This window comes from Borostomias antarcticus (genome assembly GCF_949987555.1).
Source record: "Borostomias antarcticus genome assembly, chromosome: 1".
Lineage (NCBI taxonomy): Eukaryota > Metazoa > Chordata > Actinopteri > Stomiiformes > Stomiidae > Borostomias > Borostomias antarcticus.
In genome coordinates, this window is record NC_140234.1 from 36,641,175 (window position 1) to 36,658,919 (window position 17,745).

General features: G+C 48.0%; 2 protein-coding genes across 2 annotated transcripts; both read right to left on the reverse strand.

The window, feature by feature from the left end:
• Positions 1-901: 901 nt before the first annotated feature.
• On the reverse strand, positions 902-8,364 carry LOC311315436 (uncharacterized protein). The gene is made up of 4 exons (XM_084446106.1): positions 8,278-8,364; positions 7,228-7,593; positions 6,356-6,706; positions 902-1,804 (listed from the first exon to the last, which is right to left on the reverse strand). The coding sequence occupies exons 2-4, from the start codon at positions 7,382-7,384 to the stop codon at positions 1,044-1,046; spliced, it is 1,269 nt and encodes a 422-aa protein (XP_084302232.1). The 5' UTR covers positions 7,385-7,593; positions 8,278-8,364; the 3' UTR covers positions 902-1,043.
• A 1,381-nt stretch (positions 8,365-9,745) lies between these two features.
• LOC311309104 (synaptosomal-associated protein 25) lies at positions 9,746-15,374 on the reverse strand (the record flags this gene model as incomplete). The annotated part of the gene is made up of 7 exons (XM_084438272.1): positions 9,746-9,811; positions 9,906-10,050; positions 10,590-10,727; positions 11,034-11,145; positions 12,992-13,040; positions 14,076-14,117; positions 15,303-15,374. The coding sequence occupies 7 exons, from the start codon at positions 15,372-15,374 to the stop codon at positions 9,746-9,748; spliced, it is 624 nt and encodes a 207-aa protein (XP_084294398.1).
• Between the last annotated feature and the right edge of the window lie 2,371 nt (positions 15,375-17,745).

Here is a 17,745-nt window from a genome sequence, read left to right on the forward strand (position 1 = left end):
TGTAATGTACACAAGCTCCTAAAGGAGGGTGCACACGCAGAACGCACTAATCTACCCAGCCTACAGGTGCATAAGTGGTTTACAGCTCACGAGAAGAGAAACAGTGTTGACATGGACTTTTTCAAAGCAAGAAATCGGATTAGTTCCCAATGAAACACAACCACTGGCCTAAAACTGGAATATTGATTCTCAAATAAAGATCTTTCCGGTCTTGACTGAAACGGATGGTTTTGCAACTCAGGAACTTAAACATGACACCGCAACAAACCAACAGCCGTGAAAAGCACCATGTCGTCACCAGCCACACTACTCACTATTCAGGATTCATGGCCTGACCAGGCGGCTCCGGACGGATGGGCAGAACGTAAAAGTAAATAAAAAGAACTACGGAGGGAGAGTGTGTTATCTTTGGTCTTTGCGTGGTGTTGCTGTCCTTCAGAGGGCAAACAGCAACGCTGGCAGGGATGACAAGGGGACTCCATCATTTATTAAAGGCCTGGGTCAAGTTACATTGGGGCCATTATTACCAGTCTTAAAGCTGTAGCTTCCTATTAATAAGCTGGCGATGAAAGATTGATGCCACTGCCAGGCAGTCCACACACTCCCCAACACACAGCCACAACTCTTACTAATCACAAACTCACTCATTGACAGTCTCTAAAGAGCTTGTTACAATATCAGTTTGTTTTATTCTCGTAATTGAGTAGTAGTATGAAACATAATCTATACAAGTAGCCACAGAGAGTAGGCCATGTAAAAGTCATTGCATTTAGAAAATCATCAACAGGTAGTTTTGGTCCCGGTCAAAGGAGGGACCTACAGTAGTTGGCTGATCTGAACTCATATTCTAGTATCATATATCTTTACTTCCTAGACAACACTTATCTTGTGAGCCAACATTTTATAAAAGTACAACAATCAAATGTCCAAAAAGTATAAAACATACATCTTAATACGATATAAAGAATGATGGATAGACATCTTACATTATCAGCACAGGCGATTGAACAGACCCGGCATATACATGACTGTGCCTATGTGTGTTAAAGCGGGAGATGTCCATTGACCTTGTCCCTGAGCAGAGTCAGAGCGCTGGTGGAGAAGTCTCTGAGCATGTCCACCATCTCTCTCTGCAGCTGGAGGGAGTCGTGGACAAACTCCTGCTGGCTCTCCACCAGGTCCTGCACGGACTGGGCCAGGATGCCCAGGGACTGGCTCACTGTCCCCAGCAGCGCCCTGCTGGCCTGCTGCTCCTCAAGGCTCCACGAGGCGCAGTGGACTAGTTCTTCCTGGAGACCTCCACCCGGCCCCAGCCTCTGCGCTAGGGAGGGAGGGGGGAGCGGAGAGGAGGGGACAGGCAAGGTGGAAGGAGCAGACAAGGAGGAAGGGGCAGATAAGGTGGAAGGGACAAGGGAGGCGTAGAGGGGCAGTAGGGAGGAAGAGGCAGGTAAGGGGTAGGGGGGCGGTAAGGAGGAAGTGGACGCTAAGGAGGGAGGAGCTAGGGAGGAGGATAGTGAAGAAGAGAGGGTGGGGAAGGACGAAGGAGAGAAGGCGGGGTGTGAGGGAGGCTCTGCGAAGGCTGGGGAGCAGTGGGGGCCAGGGTAAGGTTTGGAGGTAGAGGAGGAGGAATGGGCGCCAGGGTAAGACGTTGAGGTAGAGGAGGAGGAATAAGCGCCAGGGTAAGACGTTGAGGTAGAGGAGGACATCCTGCTGTATGTACGCAGGGTCTGGGTCCCAGGCGTGTCCTCCATAGGAGGTTTGGATGCAGGAGAGAACTTTGTGGGCTGGGAATCCCCATTCCGGTCTGCGAGAGACACACACACAAAGTTCAGTTAATACTGTTACATCAGTAAATCCAAATGATACGTTACAGATTGAGATTACCTTGGTACCCGCTAAAAAACAACACGAATCCCATGTATGTAGCCATCGACCTACCTGAGGACCTCGGTGAGAGAAATGAAACGCTCTTATCAATAACTTTGCTACATTAATTCAATTTCTGAGCACTCAAAAAATCCTACTCACGGATGTTTGACACCTCTCGCGTCCCAAAGTACAGCGATTATATTTACACCAATAAAACCTTGTGATTGTAGCGATTGTAAACAAAGATGTGTATCGTAAAATATAGCCAAAAAAGTACCTATAATGCATGCCGCCATGGCGTTATGCCTCTGTTCGAGTTCCATTGAGTGGTTCTCCGTCAAATGAGCCCACAACTCGGCCTTGTTTCCAAACCTGTCACCTAATCTAATTCTAAGGTGGCAGATTTTGCAAACAGCGAAGTCCAAATCCAATTCAGAACTTCCCTTCTTGTATTGTACGCCGAAATAGTTCCACACGTTTGATTTGTAACCCCTAGGTGGGGCGTGAATTTCATCTGCCATGCGAACCTGAAGTGCGCTGTGCAAAATTCCGCGGGGGATATGGCAAGCAGCAAGGCACCGGGATCGCTAAAGTAATTATGTTTAAATACTGCCACCTATCGAAGGCTATGGCTCTCCGGGACTACTTGCGTTCTCCTCTCCTAATCAAATATAACATCGATACAGCCTGCTGTGGTTGGAGTGCCACATGACTACTGAAAAATAGAAGTGGCTACATATGATTGTAAACATATAGGATCTATTAGCCTACATTGGCCGACAACAAATGTTGTATTAGTTAAAGTTGCAATAACTGACTTTAAATTAAAACCACCTGATGTCAGATTAATTCATTGAGTAGCATCCTAATAGCATCCTACTTCAATGACTCAACCCTACCAGTCGCTGTCTTATTACACGGCTCTCTGAAATACTCGATTCTGATTGGACAATCACGCGTTCTACGGTCTCGATACTTGACACCATCATAATTCACCTGCAAGGCAAGAAGCAATATTCACTGCGGCTAAGGACAGAACATGATGTCTATGGGCGACAGTTGACAGTTCTCTGAAAGTTTGAACATCCTAAACAATAACGGTTTGGCTGTTGTAGCCCATGTTCAGTCTCTGAAAACGCCCAAGCGCACGGAACCATTTCGCTGGCAAAATAAAAAGCATAGTCTTCTTATTAGTATTAGTTAATGTTGTTGGTAGTCGTGTAATAAGCGGGATAACGTATGGCCAGCCAGTCATTAACAAAAAATAAGACGCATTGAGCTCTTCTTTTTTGATAATGACCAGCTGACCATACGTTATCCCTTACTTATTCCGGCATTTCTGACAGTGTTGTTAAATTACTGCCAGTAACTTTGCTCCGGCCCGTGCCTTAAACGTGCATATTATACATATTATACGTTGTAGGCCTTTTGTTTGTAAATAAGTCTCTTACTGCCATCTAGCGGTAGGAAATCGATTATTGCAGCTTTAAAGGAGTAGTAAAGGAAAAAGAAATCATGTTTAAGTTTTAAGGTTACTTATGATCATATACAATGGTTCAGATCAAAAAGTTGACAAAACTAGCACTTTTGATAAAGTCTGATAATTGCTCTACCACCGTTTTGGTCATACAATGGATGTGGGTGGGCACCGTGAAAAATCATTCAAAAAACATGTTAAATTCTCAATTTCAAAGACAATAAACTCACCGAGGTGTTAGTTGGCATGTTAGTTGGCGTTTTTAAATATTTTGCATAGAACTATTTAGTCGCAGCACATACGTGTAAACTTCCGCAAACTAGGTAGCCTAGCAACATAAACAATAACAATAGCTACCGTAAGTAGTTCCACTTCCTGAATCCCCTCTGCGGATTGATCTACACATCTACAACGGTCGCGTCAATACAAGTAAATGGATTTCATAAAATGATCAATAAAACCCTACAGGATTCATACTTTGTGGAGAATTTGATGTCAGAACACCAACTGACACCAATTACCCCCGGTGAGTTTCTTGTCTTTGAAATTGAGAGTTTACCATGTTGTTTGAATGATTTTTCAAGGTACCCACCCACATCCATTGTATGACCTAAACGGTGGTAGAGCAATTATCAACTTTCTCAAAAGTGCTAGTTTTGTCAACTTTTTGATCTGAACCATTGTCATAAGTAACCTTAAAACAGGGCTAAACATGATTTTTCCCTTTACTACTCCTTTAACTGAACTAGCTGGTCAAACCAGAGTTAATCCACGCACCAGGTTCCATCACCGACAGTTTTTATTTAATGATCAGCAACCTTGTCGTAGTTGCACATTGTGCATATTAGTTTTATTACAGAATTGTTTTTTGTCAAGCCGTTTTTCAACGTACTAAGAATTTGCATTCAGTCGTGGTGCATAACATGGAGACAATATTGGACAGGGTGCAGGACGAGACAGGACAGTGCAAAGAGCAAGTACAAAATGCTAGTGCAGAAAAAGGATAGGGCGGGTGGGGGGGGTTAGAGGGGGACACAAGCCTTGTTGAAGAGGCTGATGGCCGTGGGGAAGAAGCTGCCTCTGTGGTGTGCAGATGAGGTGAGGAGCGGGGCTCTGGTTTCTTTCTGAAGTCTACAATCATCTCCACTGTCTTGAGAGCGTTTAGCTCCAGGTTATTTTGGCCGCACCAGGACAGCAGCTGGTCGATCTCCCACCTGTAGGCGGACTCGTCTCCCTCACAGATGAGTCTGATGAGGGTGGTGTCGTCCGCAAACTTCAGGAGCTTGACAGACTGGTGGCTGGAGGTGCAGCTGTTCTTGTACAGGTAAAAGAATATGGGGGAAAGGACGCAGCCCTGGGGGGACACGGTGCTGATGGACCTGGAGTCAGAGATGGTTTTGCCCAGCTTCATGTGCTGTTTCCTGTCGGACAGGAAGTCAGTGATCCACCTGCTGGTAGAGTCGGGCATGTACAGCTGGGAGAACTTGCACTCCAGTGTGGGCGGGAGGATGGTGTTGAAGGCAGAGCTTAAATCCAAACAGGGTCCTGGCGTAGGTGCAGACGCTGTAGAATGTAGTGAATGACCATGTTTACTGCGTCTTCCACAGATCTGTTTGCTCTGTAGGCGAACTGCAGAGGGTCCAGGAATCGGTCCATGATGGATTTGAGGTGCAGCAGAACAAGGCGCTCAAAGACCTTCATTACTACAGAGGTCAGGGTGAGGAGCCTGGAGTCATTGAGGCCAGTGATCTTTATTTTCTTGGGGACATGGATGATGCTGGAGGTCTTGAAGCAGGCTGGTACAGATCACGGCATGTCTCTACTGAGGTGTTGAAGATGTCAGTGAACACCGGGGACAGCTGGTCAGCACAGAACTTCAGCACGGAGGGGAGACAGAGTCTGGACTGGGGAGACAGAGTCTGGACCGGCCACTTTCCGGGGGTTCTGTCTCCTGAACAGGCGGTTCACATCCTTCTCTAGGATGGTGAGGGGCTGTGCTGCAGTGGGGTGGGGGCAGCTGTGGGGAGCTCCGGGCCCCTGTTGGAACAGGGGCTGGGTTGTTGGGGCTGTTGGAACGGGGGCTGGCGGGTGAGGGAGGCTGGGAGGCATTGTTTGCTTTCTTGGTTTGGCAAAGAACATCTTCATGACCTCCTTATTGGGGGTGCCTGTTGATGGGGCCTTTCTAAAGCATCTGTCTTTACCTGCAGGGAGGGGCAGGAGCATTGCTTACCAAGCAAACACAGCTAACAGGGTAGGATAAGAAGGGGCCCTATCTATGATACCCTGTTATGGGCATTTACTAAAGACAAAATAACTACATGAGGATAAGTAGCGTACTGTAGTACTCTTCTTCTAACAACACGACTCAATTATAAAAAAATAATAATAATAATTGAGTAAAAACAAAAGTCCTGTTTGAATGTGTCTTACCATCTTCAATGTTGAGAAATCACCAATACTAGCACCAACAAATTCCAGTTTAAAAAACAGTGAAGGTTTTCTAAACATTTAGCTATGGGTTACAGTGAAAACGATTTGCTTCGATTTGAAACGAGTGTGGAGCTCGGTGGCGACGTCATTTATATGCATGAAATTGTCGGCTTGCGTTTATTCATGTATATTCATTGCACTTCCTGTCCCACTGCTTATGCGTTGTCTTCTTTGAAGAGCCACCTAACGCGAAACAGTGTTATAACAAGTTTTATCGGTTTGAACTGGAGAGTTAGGAAGTGAAGCGCCAGATGAAATTGCAAAATGGCTGTGGTCAAATTCAAAATATTGAGATTACAGGAAGGAGTACAAGGAAAGTTGTGATGAGATTGGAGGAGACGGTTTCAAAACACACCCCGGGAGCTTGACATACCCGGAATTAAACACAACTGAAGAGCTCGTCCTGCACCCCCGACTGTACGTTAGGTACATCTCTAAAGGATCAATGTTTTCCCATCTTGAGCTCCCAAAAACATTTTTACAGGCTTTAAGAGAGACTTTAGGCAGACCCCTACTCACCAACGGGAAACGGTATCCACCTGCGAGACATCCTGTCCTTGATCTTGTCAGGTGTTGAGGGTCGGTAGGATGGGGACGAGCCGGGCCTCGTATCCCACCCGTCCAGCTCCCCCTGGGGCATCAGGATCTGGTGCACCATGGTCTCCACGGACGTCAAACTCTGGAGGACCCGCGGCCCGTCAGGGCCCCTGATCGCCGCTAGCCGGCGCCTCCCGTCGTACTTCAGGTCCCACCACTTCTTCATGACGGAGGTGACACTGCGGGGGGTCTCGCTGATCTGGTTGATTTTCTGGGTGATGCTCTCCCATTTCTTCTGCTTCACATTGAGGTGGACTCCATTCAGGTACCTGGCTGGAATAGTAAATGGTAAATGGACTGCACTTATATAGCGCTTTTCCACCTTAGCGGCACTCAAGCGCTTTACAATGGCCTCTCATTCACCCATTCACACACACATTCATACACCAATGGCGGTAGCTGCCATGCAAGGTGCTAACCTGCTCATTGGGAGCAATTTGGGGTTAGGTGTCTTGCTCAAGGACACTTCGACATGTGGACAGTTGGAGCTGGGATTCGAACCACTGACCCTCCGATCATTGAACGACCCGCTGGAGTTAATAATTAATAATTACTGGACCTTGGAGGGTCATTTTTTATTAGCCACATGGTTACACACAACACACCAGTTCGTGAGCGGCGACACATAACACATGTTTTTACCGTGAGAGGGAAAAGATATGTGATCATGCGGTGGTGATCACATCAACACCCATTCCCCTCGGTTACACACACGCCCATCCCATATTGAAATGTATCATCATGGGGAAAAATTCTGTGACCACAGAGACCATTGGCCACCTGACTGGACTTACTGTCCAAGAGACTCCTGTTCTTCTTCACTTCTTCCAGCAACAGTTGTACCTCCTCGTAGGTAAAGCGCGTGTTCACCCTCCTCCTTTCCCGCTGACAAGAAGTCCCTCCAGCCCGGTACTCTTCATCACTGTCATAGGAACAAGACATGCTGCACATCTGGCTGCCCTATAGACTTGCCCGGCACGAACTTGGCCTCAGGCCAGCGTAGCACCAGACGAACACCTCGATGTCTCCCTGCAGACCTTCAGGATGTTATTTCAATGCATGTAAGGGAGACCTGGGTTTGATACCCTTTTAGTCAGGGAAGGCCGTCCTTTTAGTCAAAGTAGGCCCTCGGACCCTGAGGCAAGTTCCTGAGTCACTGCCTGAATGGAGGGAGGGAGAAGAGAAAGAGATCACAATCACCTTTCCACTGACCAGTGGACAAGATCTGGAAAGGACTTTTACATTTATTTTATTATTATAGATAACACTTATGGATAAGTATAAGTAGGCCATTTGGCTTTAAATTAACCATTTGTGCCATCGGAGTCAATTAAAACCAATGAGAGCACAAGCTTCCTGTCTCTTTGTCCAGCCCCCCCTTGCCTGCTCACACACACAGCTGCTGAGTGCATCCATGCCTCCTGAATCCATTTCTGACAGACAGATAATTTCACGGCGAAACTAACGAACGGATCTTTTAAGTACGCTGTATTTAATCCAAACCTTGGACTACATAGATATAGTTTTGAAACTAAAACGGAAAACTGCTTTATCACACACGTATCGCAATCTGGGTATTGTTCTTTTTGATAGCTAGCTAACGTTAGCTCCCGTTTTGGTAAATGGAGATGGGCAACTAGCTAGCTAGCTAGCTTCTAAGCTAATGTCGAGTGTAGCTAGCCTAGCTAGGAAGTAGCTAGCCTGCTTCTCTTCGCGTCTTGTTGTAGACACTGAAACACTCAAGCTAGCTGGGTTATAGAAAGAAAACAATACAATGTAGCTATAGTTTGAGATGACGTTACCTACTGAACTGACAGTTTGTTTATAGCTATGAGTAGAATTACCAGCTGGGGTTGACGAATGTGTTTTTTTCTCCTCTTGTGCGGACGGCAGCTTGCGAAGTTCGCCCAGTCGAACGCACACAGTCCCTGCGCTCACGCGAACCAGCCAGAAGAGAGCGCAACATCTCCCAAATCGTACGAGAATACGCATTTAGCATGGTGCCAATACATCCATGGTGCCAATAAATGGCCACTTCAATTCAGAGTTCAGAATCATTGTACACGTACGAAAACGACACATTTACGAGAAGTCTGTGTTTGCACAAATTCTCTCTCATGCCCTGTTCGTGTTCCCCAGAGTTTGGGGCCTGCACTGCACCTGTCATGACCAAGGAAGGATGTTAGGTCATGACCTGACCTTAACTGGGCCAGAATCACACCCCCACAGTAGCTACCTTCCTATCCAAGTAGTCATGTTATTAAAATAATATCTGAATCTGATCAATTTCTATGGCGATGCAACGAATACCATGTAACAGTTTTAAATCAATTCAATTTAATAACATCATGCTACATCATCAACACAGGCTTCTCAGGACAATGAATTGCAATTCTTGAGATTGAATAAGATAGCAGTTGTTCTCGAATGTGCATAACACTCAGCATCACATCTAAAGAATATGGTTTGTTAAACTGGTACCAGGGTGGAGTGGCTAGTAGCCATGCCGGTAATAACAGCCTAGGCTTTTAACTCAAACATATATAAAATTATGTACAGGATTGTCTTTGGTATAAAAAACATTGAGTCTTTTAGTATGCCACACTTTTTCAATAATCAGCCCTAAATTGCCAAGACTGAGGGCAGGTAGTGTGGATACAGTCCACTCAAGGCCATTAGGATACTGACCTAAAGAAGGGTCCAGTAAATACAAACAAAAGCTATAAAGTGCATTTAAAAATCTTTAGAGGGAGATCACTGAATTATATTTGAACCATGAGAGAAAAAGAGTTCTGACAGCCAACACTATTACTTGGCCCTATAAGCTAATCTAGCTCTATCCTTTCAGACAATGGGAAGCTGAAAGCCACTTCCAGTGCTGCTTCAGAGATGAGAAAGGGAGGGAAACAAGACCTACTAAGAGAGATGAGGCAGATTTCTGACCAACAGGCGGAAGTAGTGTGTTCTGTCTTGTAGTCTGGCATGGCTGAGGCCTATTTCCTTACCTACTACCAGGCTGTAAAACCATTACTTCCTAAATAACTGACGATGATGCATGTTACGCTGACACAGATAAGCAACGATACACATTTTAATTGTGAAGTTTATAAGTTGTTAAAGTGAAGGAAAGAGTACCGTCGGCTGGCCATTTGTAACGTTATGTACGCATGCTACCCATATACCATGAGCCTGACACAGCGGGAATACAGGACGATTTGGCAGAGAGTGCTTGGTTGATGGGTCGGTCGGTCATTCATTGGCACAGAGGGACGGAGCCGAAGAGGGAACTGATCAGGACCAACCACACCATCTCTATCTCTTCATCAGATTGTTGGCTTTCTGATTGGCTGCATCGATTCGGGCTACGTTGTTGATGGCCTGAAAAACAACAAAACAGATTTTGTTTTGCTGCAAGCCACACCATAGTCACACAGGATCCCTCGCATGTAACAGCCCAGGCTGCCTCACCCACCTTGCCCTGTATACGGTCGATCTGGACGTTCTGAGTGTCGATCTCGTTGCCCATGTCCAGCGCCATGCTCTTCAGGTTCCCGATGATGCTGCCAACGTGGGCCAGGTTGTCCTCCATCTCATCCTCCCGCGCGTCCTCGGTCACCCTGACGGACGGACAGACAGACAGGAGAGCAGACTGTCAGCTGGACCAGTATACATATATGTACAGTATAAGTATATACTCTATACACAGACAGGAGGACACAAGCAGGTGGACAGGACATGCAGATATACTGTAGACTGATAAACATTTACAGCCTGAAACATTCTGTATTTGTCTACTACACCGAGAATAGCCGGTTCTTTCAGAGGAACACATGCAGAGCGTGGGAGTTTGCAGATATGAGGTGACAGGTTTATGGTACGATTTGTTGATGTAGTGTTCACGTCGAATGAGAGAATGAATGAATGCATGCATGCGCGTAGTAGAGAGAGTTGGTGGTTATTGGGAGCTGGACAATATCCTGTGTTTGGCCAGGTGCACAAGTGACAGGCGACTGGTTATGCATGTCAGTGTGCTCTAAAGCAGAGTCAACATCACACACATACAACCTTATGTACACAGTATTTTCAGTTATAAACACACTCTTGTTGTAAGGGTAGTTTGAAACTGATTTTGACCCAGACACAGGAGCCTGTTGACCTGCGTATGTAGCCTCCGCTCATGATCATCTGCTCTCTCTCGTCCACCACTCGTGAGGACGGCTGGCTGGACACCACCCCGTCCTGGCTCATCCCCCACACCTTCTTATAGGCCTCGCTCTCCTCAAAGTTCTTCAGTCTGGACAATAACACACACAAACACACACACACACACACACACACAGAGCTTTACCTTACAAATGTTACCGATCAGTGTGCCAATAGAGTGATCTGTAATGTCTATGAAATGTTGTCTGTCTAAAATGTTTTGCACATAGTCAACACACACATACACACACACACATACACACACACACACACACTCACTGGTAGGCAAGCAAACAAGACAGTGAAGCGGAGGCTGGGTGAGTGATGGATGTGACTCTAGTAAGCGGCCAACGTCGCCCCGCGCCTCGTCAACTCAACCCGGACCCCCGGCACCTACTTATCACAGGAGCAGAGTCCGCAGCACTTGCCCAGGTCCGTCAGGTTCTTCTCCGCCTCCTTCATGTCCGAGTTGATCTGGTCCAGGCCCTCCTCAATCCGCTCCAGTTGCTCTGGGGAAGAGAGGAGGGGAGAGGGAAGACAGGAGAGGGGAGGGGAGGGGTGGAGAGAGAGAGGGGGGGGGGGGGGGAGGGGGAGAGAGGGGGTAGGAAAGGAGGAGGGGGAGGAAAGGAGGAGGGGAGAGGGGGAGGAAAGGAGAGGAAGTGGAGAGGGGGAGGAAAGGAGGTGAGAGAGGGGGAGGAAAGGAGAGGAAGTGGAGAGAGGGGGAGGAAAGGAGGTGAGAGAGGGGGAGGAAAGGAGAGGAAGTGGAGAGAGGGGGAGGAAAGGAGGTGAGAGGGGGAGGAAAGGAGAGGAAGTGGAGAGAGGGGGAGGAAAGGAGGTGATTGAGGGGGAGGAAAGGAGAGGAAGTGGAGAGAGGGGGAGGAAAGGAGGTGAGAGAGGGGGAGGAAAGGAGGGGGGGGAGAGGGAGGAAAGGAGGTGAGACAGGGGGAGGAAACGAGAGGAAGTGGAGAGAGGGGGAGGAAAGGAGGTGAGAGAGGGGGAGGAAAGGAAGGGGGGAGAGAGGAGGGGGAGGAGTAGAGAGAGAGGAGAGAGGGAGGAAAGGAGATGAGAGAGGGGGAGAGGAGGGCGAGGAAAGGAGGAGGGGAGAGAGGAAGGGGAGAAGAGAGGAGGGTGAGGAAAGGAGAGGTGAAGCGGAGAGAGGGGGAGGAAAGGTGGAGAGAGAGAGGGAAGGAGGACAGGACGACGCACCATAATACAACTGCTTATCACTGAAGCCCCACAACACACAAAAAAACACACAAAAACAGCAACTAGTGTGATGGCAGTTGATCAAAAATAATATTTTGAAACCCAACACTGGCATCATAGCATAGAGTAGTGCAACCTGGAGTGGATGGTTTGAGCAGACACAAGTCCGGCTAGCCAATTGGATGGCTGACTAACCAACTGACAAATTGAGACCAGTGAGAGTTTCAACTGCCAGCCAGTCCTCACATGTCCTCACTGCCTGGCCAGATACACACGCCACAGCACTCGGTTGTGTCAGTCAGGTTTCTCTCCGCCTCCCTCATATCCTTGTTGATCTGCTCCATGCCCTCGTCAATGCGCTCGAGTTGCTCTGCCCCCAGGGGGCAGCAGAGAAGGGGTGAAGGAGACAAGGGAGGGAACGCTTACGTGGAATTAATACTGTAACGTTATGTCATAGGCTTGCCCATTCATTACCTATTCATGAATGTTTTCAGTGGCGTGTGTTGGTCCATTGGTTTATTTATTGATTGGTTTATTTGTTTGCAGGATTACGCAAAAACTACCAGGCTGATTTTCATGAAAAGGGGTATAGCATGGGTCGATTTGTCGGAGGGGTGTAGCATGGGCCAATTTAAAACCCATTACATTTTGGAGCAGATCCGAACCGAAGGGGGCCCGCAGAGCCAATCAAACACAGCCGCCCATTCACCTCCATTCAATTTTTGCACTCAGGAACAAAAGATTACCCCCATTCATTGTCAATGGGGGAGGACTTGAAACGGCCATATCTCGACATGGTAAGGTCACAGAGACACAGGGTTTGGACTGTCATAGAGCTCTTGGCCTAACGAATGCAGCAATACCAAACATATCCTGCTTGCTTACACACATGCGCGCACAGAGCCATGAAAATGCATTCATGGGTGGAGATCTGTGCTCTCCGAGCACCATTTCTAGTTGTAGTGCTGGTGGTGGGCGGTATGATGCCTTCTTGTTCATCCCCCTGCTAAACTCAGACCAGAACATGTCACATCTCACCTACCCTGTGGCAGCAGACAAACGCAGACAGTATAGACATGCGGTACATGCTGTACACACACAGATCATGTTGTGTGTGGGGGGGGACAAAATTGATGACTCATCCCCCACCTCCTTGTTCATCCAGCATCACCAGAGCCCGTATCCCCGCGTCTTTACTCTGTGGAGAACAGACAGTTGGTATGGAATTCTCTCTCTCAAAATACCCTGCATTTTTCATGAACTTATGATTGGGTTACTATAACGTACATACAACTCCAGGAGAGAGAGCGGCAGGTGTTAAATGTGTGTGTGTGTGTGTGTGTATGTGTATGTGTGATGGGGTTAACACATACCGTTCTATGTGTGTTTATGCCCGTTGTGTGTGTGTGTGTGTGTGTTTGTGTGTGTGTGTGATGGGGTTAACACATACCATTCTATGTGTGTGTTTATGCCCGGTGTGTGTGTGTTTGTGTGTGTGTGCGTGTGAGTGTGCGTGTGTATGTGTGTGTGTGTGTGTGTGTGTGTGTGTGTGTGTGTGTGTGTGTGTGTGTGTGATGGGGTTAACACATACGCTCCTACATGTGTGTTTATGCCCCTGACTGAGCTAAAGCGAGGGACAATACTGGAGTCACTCAAAGACAGGTCTGCTCACTTGGTTGAAAAGGTACATAACACTGGCGGAGCACTTATTCTACCAGACGTTGATGGCTGGGTCGTGTGTGTGCGTGTGTTTGTGTGTGTGTGTGTGTGTGTGTGTGTGTGTGTGTGTGTGTGTGTGTGTGTGTGTGTGTGTGTGTGTGTGAAGAGCCGGGTGGGGGATGTACACTACTGATGTCCACGGTATACATGCTCACACAGGGCCAATGATAGATCAAAGATAAAGATTTAGCCTGGAACTATTATTGTTACAGAGCACTTCCTACAGCGCTGTGAGATACACTGTCTGCTTATCAGTCTCTAAACCCACTCACACAGGAAATAGAGGATGGTGCTCAGTGCTCAGATGAAGATGTGTCTGTCTCCTGTAATTACTTTAGATTGTGCACTGTATTTCCGGCTGAATGATCACTAACAAGGGGTTAAGTCTTATAATGTTATTATACGATATATGTATAATAACATTAGAAACAGTATGTTGTTTCTAGTGATGATGATGATGATGATGATGAAGGTGAAGGTGAAGAAGAGAATGACTGTATGATGCTGGTCTTACCTCCTCAACGAGCTGCATCATGCGTCGGGTGCTCTCCAGAGACTGGTGGAGGAGAGGAAAGAGCCATGTTGATTACCTCGATGGTATCCATCACATTTATACATCACATTTATTTCCAAATGGTGAGAACCAGAGAGATAAACACACAAACAAGCAGAGTCATGTCAGAAGAATGTGAGTAGGTGAGTGCTGGTGGAGAAAACCTGCAAGGCCTCCTGGGTATATTCCCCCACCAGTGTGCTGCCTGTTTGGGTCTAGGTGTGGCGTAGGATGATAATTCCATGTGGGCTTTTAATCTAATCTTACATTTGTCAGTAGTAAATGACTTGGACATAGACATGGACATAGCCAGTTGGGTGAGCAACATAACATTGTGACAGCAACTGGTGCTTTGGTGGACAAAGTCAATTTTCAGTCATTTTGTACTTTGTAAGCTTTCAACTGATGTGCCATGCATTGAAATCTGCAAATAAAGATATGTTTCTGTGAATGTTGGTACACCTGAAATGACTAAGCAGAGAAATGGGGCTTCAAAGATTCAGAGCTGTTCGTTCTTCTCACAAAACTGTTGGTTGTTATATTGAGTGGATTCTTCGCAACTTTGATTGTAATATGAAAGAAAGCACAACCTGAGGAGGCTGCCAGGTGCCGGCCCTAGCTTTGACCTGCAGTAACCTCCTAAAGGAGGGGAGACCCCCGCCGGGAGCCAGCAGGCCTCAGGGAGGGTGACATCACCCCTGCACACCCCCCCGCTGTACACCGTCGCCATGGGAACGGGACCTGGCTCTGGCAGGTGTTGCAGGCGGAGCTGTAACCTTTCAAACAGCTCCGGGCGTCATCTCTTCTAGCCTTTTACTCCGGGGACCACTGCACTGTCTGCTAGGGGAAGGCTGTGTGCGTGCGTGCGTGCGTGCATGTGCGTGTGTGTCCCCGTGTGTGTGTGTGTGTGTGTGTGTGTGTGTGTGTGTGCGTGTGTGTGTGTGTGTGTGTGTGTTGGGAACACATCCCCAGTGTAGCTATGGAACAGTTTAAGATGTTCTAAGTTATACAGTATTAGTCAGTACTAAGTTGTTACTATTGTGTTTTCTCTTCCAGTATGTGATCTTATGATTCTTATCAGTTGTGTCTTGTACACCAGGGCTTCTGGGTAGTGTGCAGCACTGCTTTAGCAGTAAAGGTGACTCTAAATTAGATGAGGGCTCATTAGACAGTAGTAAGTGACATTACCTCATCTGTGACCTGATTGGCTCTCCTTTGAAGCTCCTCCTGCTCCGTCATGACGGGCGTTTCGGCGGCCATCTTTGCTGTAGTCCACTGCTGACTCAGGAGGGCGGGGCTGTCTCAGGAAGGGGGTGGAGCTGTGTTGGAAAGACCTAAGACTACCACTGAAAGAAATTGGATGTGTCTCTCCAAGGAACGGATGTTATCTGGGCGCTGGAGCGGTTTATTTCAGATTGACTGTGCGAATATCCCAGGAGGAGAGTTGATTCCTGGAAGAGAATAGAAACAGTTTGTGTAGATTCACAGTACATTAGTTATCTTACTCACTCCACTTCAGCAAATGAGGCAGTCTCAATAGAAGTTTAAGTCAAAGGGAAATCTATGTGTGAGAAATGGAAAACCAATGTCAGTTGAAGAAATTGTTGTGTGTCAATATCGACCATAGGCCACAGAACAGGTCCTGCAAGAAAAACTGGCACTAATACTATAACCCTCTCCTCTTCCTTCCTCTCCTCTCCCAGCCTCTCCGCCCCTCCTCTCCGCTCTCCTCTACTCCCTTCCCCTCCCTTCCCCTCCTCTCCACTCCTTTCCCCTCGTCTCCTCTCCCATCCCCTCCTCTCCCCTCCCCTCCTCTCCCCTCATTTCATCTGTCTCTCTCCTATCAAATGCCATTCTCTGGTTAACATAATAACAGCCTACAGTTCACTGGAGCTCGATAACAGTGAACAGACCACAGAGCCCCTCTTCACCCACCCACCCACACATCCTGGCATCCTCATTCTCTCTCCAGCCCCACCCCCCCCTTCCTCCCCCCTCCTCCTCATCCTCCAGGTCCCCATTCTGCTCAGAGGAAGACCTGTTGTCAGCAGCACATACAGCAGCCTCCTTATAATTACCTCTAACCACCACTTGCCTAACCAGGCTGGCACCACGCAGACACAGAGAGGAAGAGGGAGAGGGAGGGAGGGAGAGAGAGAGAGAGAAGAAAATGTGTGGTGTGTGTGGACAGTTACAGTATATGAACAGCAGCACAGTAATGTCCAGCTAGACACACCGAGCCTTTCGGTAGGGGTTATGCATCCGGCAGACGGCAAGATGGAGGTTAGTACATCGACGGCATGGCGAATGAGCGATATCTAAGAGAGATAGGTGTGCTGACTCACAGCCTGGTCAGGAAGTCAATGGGTCCCCTGGTGAGAGGGGGGTGGAGGGGGGTGGGGGTGGAGGACAGGTGTCTGATGCCTCTGATGCTTTTTAACAGGCTGATGAAGTGGCGCGATTGCCTTTCATGAGTGTACACAGATGCTCGGCGAGATGCAAGGTCTCCGAACTCTGAACCCCCCCCCCCCCCTCCCCACGCCCCAACTGACCCCGGCCTGACCTCCTCCTTCTGGCTTCACCACTCAGCCCAGCAGAGGCGTGAGAACGCAGAGAAGAGTGGACATCGGGGAATACTAACCATGCAGATTAGTATTAGGAAGCAAGTAGTCGCAGCCGAATGTTCCTCAAGGAACGACGAGGATTAAGTAAGTAAGTACAGATTTCACCAGATCTATTAAAGCTATGAGTATGAGTACAGTATACTAGGATGCTGGTCCTGTATGTCAGTGTTTTAATCAGCAGGCGAGGGCAGAGCTGGTGGCCTGACCGAGGCCAAGCTACCGGGGAGGTGAGCACACCTGGGGAGAGACTAGCTACCGGGGAGGTGAGCACGCCTGGGGAGAGACTAGCTACCGGGGAGGTGAGCACGCCTGGGGAGAGACTAGCTACCGGGGAGGTGAGCACGCCTGGGGAGAGACTAGCTACCGGGGAGGTGAGCACGCCTGGGGAGAGACTAGCTACCGGGGAGGTTAGCACGCCTGGGGAGAGACTAGCTACCGGGGAGGTGAGCACGCCTGGGGAGAGACTAGCTACCGGGGAGGTGAGCACGCCTGGGGAGAGACTAGCTACCGGGGAGGTGAGCACGCCTGGGGAGAGACTAGCTACCGGGGAGGTGAGCACGCCTGGGGAGAGACTAAGCTGCTGGGGATGCTAGCGCCTGGGGAGAGAGCAGAAATGGAGTCTCCCTCAGTAAGACTCAGAGGGGACTTCACAGCAGAGGAGCCAGTCGTCCAGAAACCCCACAGACTCACATCCCTGCAGGCTATTTGTTTTGCAACAAGTTCAAGCCTATCAGAACTGGAAATAAAACGAATGGAAAACAAATCAAGTTGCAGTTCATGCATATTGTGTGAGTTGACAGTAGGTTAGAAGTTAAGGTAGTGCCTGCTTCTTCACTTCACTTCTTTTTTCTTTTATTTTTTAACCAATGTGAAGGCTAGGGTATTCCTATCAAAAACACAAAAACATCAGCAACCGAATGCCGGCAAGTGCGTTCTTTAGCTAATCAACATGTCTGGATGCAGACTTTATGCTATAGCCAACATAAATATGTCCGATGTTGGCTACT

Bases quoted from the DNA above. Each gene is read 5' to 3' on its own strand.
- LOC311315436 (XM_084446106.1), bottom strand. From the start codon at position 7,384: ATGTGCAGCATGTCTTGTTCCTATGACAGTGATGAAGAGTACCGGGCT. The intron at 6,707-7,227 runs GTAAGTCCAGTC...TTACTATTCCAG, and splicing joins GAACAGGAGTCTCTTGGACA to CCAGGTACCTGAATGGAGTC. The intron at 1,805-6,355 runs GTGAGTAGGGGT...TGTCTCTCGCAG, and splicing joins GTGGATACCGTTTCCCGTTG to ACCGGAATGGGGATTCCCAG.